The 7839-nt window shown below is 44.8% G+C and overlaps 1 protein-coding gene across 1 annotated transcript in view; it reads left to right on the top strand.

Moving 5' to 3' along the window:
* The first annotated feature begins 308 nt into the window (after nt 1-308).
* The window catches only part of Dhc98D (Dynein heavy chain at 89D), a 37110-nt gene continuing 29579 nt past the window's right edge, over nt 309-7839 (top strand). Inside the window, exons 1-11 of the mRNA XM_017237385.3 lie at nt 309-1600; nt 2369-2421; nt 2542-2665; nt 2999-3105; nt 4086-4297; nt 5143-5270; nt 5467-6095; nt 6175-6365; nt 6420-7014; nt 7078-7384; nt 7438-7830. Coding sequence (XP_017092874.3) covers nt 982-1600; nt 2369-2421; nt 2542-2665; nt 2999-3105; nt 4086-4297; nt 5143-5270; nt 5467-6095; nt 6175-6365; nt 6420-7014; nt 7078-7384; nt 7438-7830 — 3358 coding nt within the window. The 5' untranslated portion in view covers nt 309-981. The remainder of the gene's footprint in view (nt 1601-2368; nt 2422-2541; nt 2666-2998; nt 3106-4085; nt 4298-5142; nt 5271-5466; nt 6096-6174; nt 6366-6419; nt 7015-7077; nt 7385-7437; nt 7831-7839) is intronic.

Genomic DNA, 7839 nt, shown 5'->3' with positions numbered 1-7839 from the left:
CGTACCCTCCATGACTGGGGCAAGGGGGCTGAAGGATGGGCGGCACTGAAATAAGGATTCTCCAGCACTGCCATTGGACTGTTGCATTTTGCAAATGCAACTGACAGGTAGCCAGGAGAAGGCGACTCCGGGGTGGAAGTGGGTGCGGCCCTGGGAGTCGCAGAAATTACATTAAACCGGAAGGGTTGCCTAACAACGTAAACAATACAAGCCAAGGCAACAGGAATAACCGCCAGGCAGGACCCAGAGAATAATAACTAACGGAGTCGAAATAACAACAACATGGAAGAATCAACAACCCAGCAACATGAACAGGAAAACTCAAATCGTAGTATTTAAACCAGAATCAAAGTAAACCTTCTACACTTCCCGGCGAGAGAAATGAAAATATCTTCCATCAAAAGTTATTAACAAATCCAGTATCCGTATCCTTTCGGCGTGTGTGTGCGCGGGTATATGTTTGTGTGAACCAAAGAAATCAGTTGAAGAAGAAATTCATATTTGATTTTAGTCAGACCAGCATTCGGCGCTTTGGCGTCGGCAATCGCCATCGCCGCAGCTGCAGCCGCAGCCGCAACTGTTGTTCTGGGACACACAAAAGGATTCGTAGACGCCCAGGAGTAAACACTCCCACGCCGCACACCACATACCTTGTGCCATATACCAGCGGAAACGAAACTGCACAACGCCGGCTGAAATTGATTGAAAGAACAACAAAAACGAAAGGTGGCACAGAATCCAACAACAGGGACGACTCCAGCCCAGGAACCAGGCATTTTACGAAATCAAGGCAAACGTTTGATGTGCAACCGCGCGAAGACGCCGACGAGGCAGCCAAACAAGTAAAGCAGAGCAAGCAATAGCCCCCAACTCTCCCAACTGACGAACTACGACCCTCAAGCATCCCATCCCATTCCATTCCCGATATCCACCCACAAAACCACTTCACCCACATCCAAGGAGCAATATAAATACCCCACAATGTCGAACTTCTCTGTAACAGACTCGATAATGGAAAATGAAAGTCCCTCTGCGGGATCCATTAGCAGTGACGAGCCTCGCGTCGTCTGGCTAAAGACAGTGATCGCCAACATGCTCGGGGTGTTCGACCCCGTCTACGTGAACACACTCATCCGACAAAATCTTCCAGCTGTGGACGCATTTTTCCGACGGCGCTACGAAACCCAGAACGATCTGGAATATGTAGTCATGTTTGTATGGCGCACTTTCTACGACAGGCTTATCGAAGAGGAGATCACCGTGCTGGAGGAGGTGCCACGTCCCTCCAAGATCACTCTCCCCGACAAGAAGGGCAAAGGCAAAAAGGGCAAGGGCGATGCCCGGATGGCAGGCGGCAAATCGGCAGGCAAAGGTGCTGGAGCAGGAGCAGCAGGAGCAAAGGGGCGCAAGAAAGGCGGTCAGGAGGCACCCAGCGAGAACGAGGCAGCAGCGGTAGGAGCACCCGCACCCGCAGGCGAACAGGAGCACACCGAAGAGGCCACAGGAGGCGAAACCACCGATGCAGAGTTCGAAGGCGAAGGCGAGGGCGAAGAAGAGGCAACCGTGGCAGGCAGCGTGAAGAGCTCCGCCCGATCGAAACGTAAGTGTTACAAAATAAATAATTAAAATAGTAAAACTAAAAAAATCAAAAAAAAAAATCGAATTTATTTTTAAATAAAATACCTCATTTATTAGAAAATTAAAAACTAAAATCAATGTCAAAAATAAGCTTAAATTAAATAATAATAATAATAATAACATCATTTAAATTAAAAAGATTTAAAAAAAAAATCATTAATATTTGCAGCCAGCTCTGATACGGAAAACGGTAAATATATTGGATGAGTTTCCTTTGTTTCTGTTCAGGGATTTTAATTTTAAAAGTTTTTTAGTTTTTCGGCTTCTTCATTTCCCACCATCCTTGGGACGCATAAATTTTTAGCCCGTCCAACTTAATATCAAACGAAAAATCTTGGTGCACACTTTGATTTGCGCTGCCCATTTCACATCATAAATATTTAAGGGCCTCATTTTCGTTTGCCCGGCTAAAATTCATTTCTTTTGTAACTTTTAATTTGAATCTCCGCCGTGCCAGCCAGCCCATCCCGTGCGCCAACTCATTTGATTTTCCATTGCCTGGCAGGGAGATAAGAGCAAAGTTTCGCCGGCTCATTCATTGCATTTAAATGGGAAGTTGCCACAATGCAAATTCCGCCCGCTGCACTTTGTTCCGTTCCATCAATCTCAATCACAAGCGCAATCGCAGAGCTGCATTCGCTTACTCCTTTTTTGACACGCCCACTATGATTTTTTTTTTTTTGCTAATGCACTTTCTATATTTTCCTTTCTCCTAAATCGACTCTCACAGGAGGACGTAAAAAGAAAAAACCATCGTATGTGCCGGTCTACGTAGAGGTGAAGGTAAGTGGTTTGTGAACAAATTTAAAATTTTAAATATTTGCGATAAATAAAATAAAAATAAAAATTTAAATAAATAAAAAAGAAAAGAAAAAGAAAATCAGCTAAATAAGATAATTACAGAAACTAGTACCGGCATACGTCAAGACGCCCGAACTGCACTGCCACTTCGGGAAGATGGAGTCCGAAGACCTGGACCCAAAAATAAAATACGTCTACATCCTGCGGAAGAACCGCCGCGAGATCCGTAAGTAAAAAAAAAAAAACCAAAAACCATTTTTAAATAAATTAAAACTAATAAATAATAATTCAAAAGAAATAAAAAGAAAATAAGAGCCAGAGAATGATGTTGCACAGAGAATGTCTGATTGCAAATGACCAAATTTCCAACCTTTTGAACCTTTTTATAGTTCTTAAAGAAAGGCATAGCCTACTTAGTTGACGCAACTGTCGAATTAAATATTTTATTTTCAACTCAAATTAAATAAAAAAAACCTCTCTTTTTTACTATTTTATTTATTTATGGCTCTTCCACATTTCTTCATATTTTTAACTTATTAACTTTAACGACCTTTTCCAGCCTGCTTCAATGAGATATCGAATTGCTTCGCCGAAATGCCTCTGTTCTTCCTCCTGGGAACATGTCGTGGGTCTCTCATCAACTCTTTGCGCGACGACTTCAACTTGGTAAGTCCACAAAACGTAGTCGGTCTGTAATCGAACATTAAAAGACGCATCAGTAAAACCAAAATCACTCAAATTTTCACCCGATTCACTCATTTCACACACCATAAAACGTTGTTCAATCAATCAACGACTTTAAGGCCCTGGCCTTTGTTTCAAGCCTTCGTTCTTTGGTCTGTTCCGTTACATTCCGTCCCCGGATGTCCCTAGTCCTTCGTCCTGTTGTCCGTTCTCAACCGCAAAACAAAATGTTGTGACGAATTGTAATTAATTCCCGAAACAAGGCAGTCATCTATCAAAATGCCCGCTGTGCCGCAGGATTTTTCCGCTTCACTGCTCAGCGGGATGGGTGTTTTTTGTGGGTGGTGGTGCTACCATTGCCGGTGGATGAGGGTCTTATTGGGTGGGCTGAGCATCACGCCTATCCAAGCGAGCCTTAAGCGGTGACCGCCAACGCAAATTGCTTCATCATAGCTCCAAAATGTGCTGCGGTTTCCATTAGGCTGCCTGCTACCCAGTCGCCACCCACTTTCACTTCTTGGACTTGGCTGGTGGCCTTGCGAATTTTGCGGTTAACACTTGAAAGAAAATCTAGGCAATTTTTCAACCATTTTTAATCAAATAAAGTTCTACTTTGCTACAAAATATGTGCTTTAAAAAGTAAAATATAAAATGTATTTAAAGAGCCAGGTACCAAAATGTATTTTTATTTGGAATTTATATTATTATTTTTCTGTGTGCCAAAAAGCTGGTATTTTGGTTATGGCCCAATGCTGCCGCCATAATATTAGCTTTGCATGAAAATAAATTGGAAAATTTTTGCCAAAAATCAGTTTTTGGAAAATTTACGCGGCGAATCAATTAGAGAGTCTACACAAACCGCTGCCCCCCACACCGAACACCCCCATCTTCCTGCCCGATACTCCATCTTTGGATCCATTGTACATATGCAATTTTTTTGTTTTCTCCCCTCTATGCGGCAGGTTTACAAAAGCGCCATTCAATATCAATTTCGCGAACCGACCACATCGGACAGCCAGCAAATGGACAGTCATGAGGGGCAAGCTGGCGGCGGCGGCGGAGGCGGCGCACCGGGCGACGAGGATATTTCCAGCGAGGCCAAGGAATCGGGCCCGGGTCTATTGGAGCTATCCAAACCATCGGAATTTCGTTTGAGAGCGCTTAAACAACAAAAGTATTTAACTTTTAACAAAGGAACGGCGGCATTCGCTGCTCCGCTGGCTTCTGGGCAAAATGAAAGCTGGAGGGTCTCCCGATTTTTTGAAGGACGGTGGGCGTGCTCCGTGCTCCGCGCTTTATTGGTTTCGAGCTGCTGAGTGGGGAGCCCGCACCACTAGAGTGGCTGACTCCGATTGTGATTGTTGGCTTTCGTATCCTCCCCCTTTAATTTTTCCCTTTTTTTTGTTTGGGTGCAAATTTTTTGTTTGCCTTTGTTTTGCGTTTATCGCTGGTTACCATCACAGCGGCCACAGTTGCCTTTTTTTTCAGCTGCAGAACCCTTTTCGCACATAAATTACAGCGCATCCGATAAGAAATTTTTATTTTTAATCGGATTTCATGCTACCATCAACGGCGCCACCATCGCCGCTGTGTCGTTGCCGTTGTCGTCGGTGCGGCCCTGTTGTCTTCTGGCCGTTTTCCATTTGTTTGGCAGGCAGCATTTATGGCACATCCTGGCGCGCCTCGTTCATCCTTGCATTGGCCTTTCATTGCCGCCTCGCGAATGCCACTTGACCGCCACAGTTAAATTTCTCCCCCTTTCATTTCGGTATATATGTACGAATTTTTTTTTTCCAAGAATGCAGATTAAAAAATGCCAGCCCGAAGTCCAATGTCCGACCCGTCCAGCCGGAGTTGGGTCCATATCCATGACCAGCGGAGTAGCCTTTGTTACGCTTTGTTGTCAGTCCTCCTATTTGTTGCTCATTTTGCTTATCGGGGGTCCTTTCATTACGCTTTGTGTTAATTTTGCATGCCTGCCGCCGTTAATTTCGTTTGTTTATTTGCCACTTTATGCAGGAAGAAAAAGGAGATGGAGGCTGCTGCCAAGAAGGCCGCCTTGGCCAAAAAGGAGGTGGAAGCTGACGATGATGAGGAGCAGGGAGCTGCACTTAAAATGCCGGCGCTTTCATCCTCCGATGAAGAAAGTAGGTTGACCATATAATATTTAACAATCTACTTATTTCTTTATTTAGATTTGTGGTTAAAGTGGTTGAACAAAATTTTAAAAAGTTGTATACAATCTTATAAACCTAAAAAAGTGGCTAAACTAGAATAAAAATGGCTGTGAAAAGAGACAAGGCTTTGACTTGGCTAATTTTAATATTTTCCTCTAATCTGCAGTCGAAATCAAGCCCGAAAAGCTAACGATTGCCCAGCGATGGGAGAAAATGCTCAGTGAGACCAAGGCCAAAGTAGAGGCCGAACATGCCGCCGAAGAAGCAACGCCCCCGCGGATCACGCCCATACAGAAGCGTCTCCTTAAGGAGATCGAGGACTTCCAGAAGGAAATTACTTGGACCATCAACCACATAGTCTGGGCCTTTAGCTTGCCCTCCTCGTATATACTGCCCGACCAGGAGGAGACTGAGTTCGAGGATGCCCTCATTCGAGTGCCCGTCGACCCCAAGAGACTGGATCTGGTGCCCACCTATACCCAACAGCAGTTGGAGGAAGTTGTTGACGGGTGGATGAAGTACCTCAAGAGGACAATGAAAGGACTAAGCGACGCTAAGTTGGACGAGTTTACCCCGATGGCCGAGTACCGCTACTGGCACAGAATGGAAGTGGAGCTATACGGCACCTTGGAGCAGCTGAAGACGGAGTTTGTGATGGCTGTCTTGAATCGCTTGGCCAGCGACAAGTCTACGGTTCTAGTCGAGTGGCAAAAAGTTCTCGAGCAAACAGAGAATCGATTTAAGTTGGCCAAGGAGAACTCTGATTATCTCGGTACCATTACAGACTACTTGGAGGTAAGTTTGAATATCTTTTAATATTTTAAATTCCTCTTGATAATTCCTGGTGTTGATATATTTTCTGTTTAACCTTTAGAAAGTTCGCAGCTATGAAAGCTTTAAGATGGTGGTGCTGCAAATCCCCAATATCATGGTTGGACTGCGCCACATATGGACTATGTCCAGCTACTATTGCCGCGACCCCGAGATGCAGGTCCTTCTCTGTCAAATCTCCAATGTTTTCGTCCAGAAGGTGAAGAGTATCATTAACTTTGAGAACATTTTCAAGTGAGTTCTTAAATGAGTATGTATAAAAGTCATGAGGTACAATTCATATTTCAGATACTCTGCCACTTACACTCACGAGACCGCCACCAACTGTGCCAATCTGCTGCGTTGCTGGAAGCAGGCCTACAAGCTCAGTCGTCAGCATATTGAGGATTCCGGAGCTGGCTCTCGCTGGGAATTCGATAGAGTGGCCCTCTTCAACGAAGTTAATCACATCCACCGAGTCGCCGTGGACATCGCCTACGTGGGTCGTACCTTCATCCAGTACGAGAATCTTTTCGGTCATCGTCTGAAAGCCTGTATTGCCGATCCTTCGATCGTGGATAATCTGATGCGCAAGGTGTACCGCATGCTAGACGATCTCATCAAGACCGTGGACTACGACATGTTTCAGCCGAGCAATTGGGAGAACTGGGAGTATTCGCTGGAAATGTTCAATAAACGTTTGGAGAACGTCGAAAACGAGGCCAAGAACGTAATTGACCAAAGCATAAACTCGCTGCTATCCTCGGAGAAGGGTCTAGATCTGGTGGTCAATGCCATGAACATCGACACTCGGGAGACCTTGCAGGAATTCATGGCAACCAAGCATGAAAACCTCCTTCGGTTCTTTGTCTCAGAAATCAATGTCGTGGATCGTGTCTTCTCGGTAGGTTTTTTTCGTTACCTTCTTAAATTGAAAACTAAATATTAAATATTTTAAATATTTTAGAAATTAAAAAAATCGCCTCCCATGGCCAAGCACCAGCCGGCTAAAATTAGCGCCATATTCTGGGCCAGATTGCTGGGAAAAAAATTAAAGAACTCGGTCCTGGCATTCAAGAAGGTTGAAGATGAGCCGGCAATCAAAAACAGTTTCTTGAAACGCAGCTCCTTCAAGCAGTACTTCGAGCTGATGACCGTAATGTTCCAGTTCGAGAAGGTACTTTTCGAAAACTTTATCCAGAATGCCACGTTTTTGGTTAACCATACAAACCGCTCGAACATACTGGCCGTTCGTATATGCAAGCGCGAAACAAGTAAGTTCTTCCACAAGAAGATTGCAAATAATATACCCCCGATATTTCCGCAGTGTCTTACATATCCGAATCAGTGCAAACGTTAAAGGCCAAGCCGCGGGAGTTGCAAATGAGCAGCTCGAGGCGCATGACGCCGACCAAATCCGCCCTACAGCCTGTGCCATCAGAAGCCCTCAGTGTTTATAGCACAGCCGATTCTTACGGATCGGACGTAAGTTCCTCCGAAGAAGACGAAACCGCTTTAGTGGGGGACGTCTCTCAAAAGAAGCTGATGTGCCGCATCAACAAGTTGACAGTTTTGGTGGCCATGATCATGTGGCTGGTCAGTAATACGCGTCGATCGAATGTACAACTCCAGGAATGCATGGCCTTCATCAAAATGGTCAAGGAAAAGAAGCCCAAGGACGTTACTGCGATGGATAAACATTGCATACGAACGTGCGAGTGTAAGTTTG

Source organism: Drosophila bipectinata, chromosome 3R (assembly GCF_030179905.1).
Source record: "Drosophila bipectinata strain 14024-0381.07 chromosome 3R, DbipHiC1v2, whole genome shotgun sequence".
Lineage (NCBI taxonomy): Eukaryota > Metazoa > Arthropoda > Insecta > Diptera > Drosophilidae > Drosophila > Drosophila bipectinata.
This window is presented reverse-complemented; position numbering and strand designations above follow the sequence as displayed.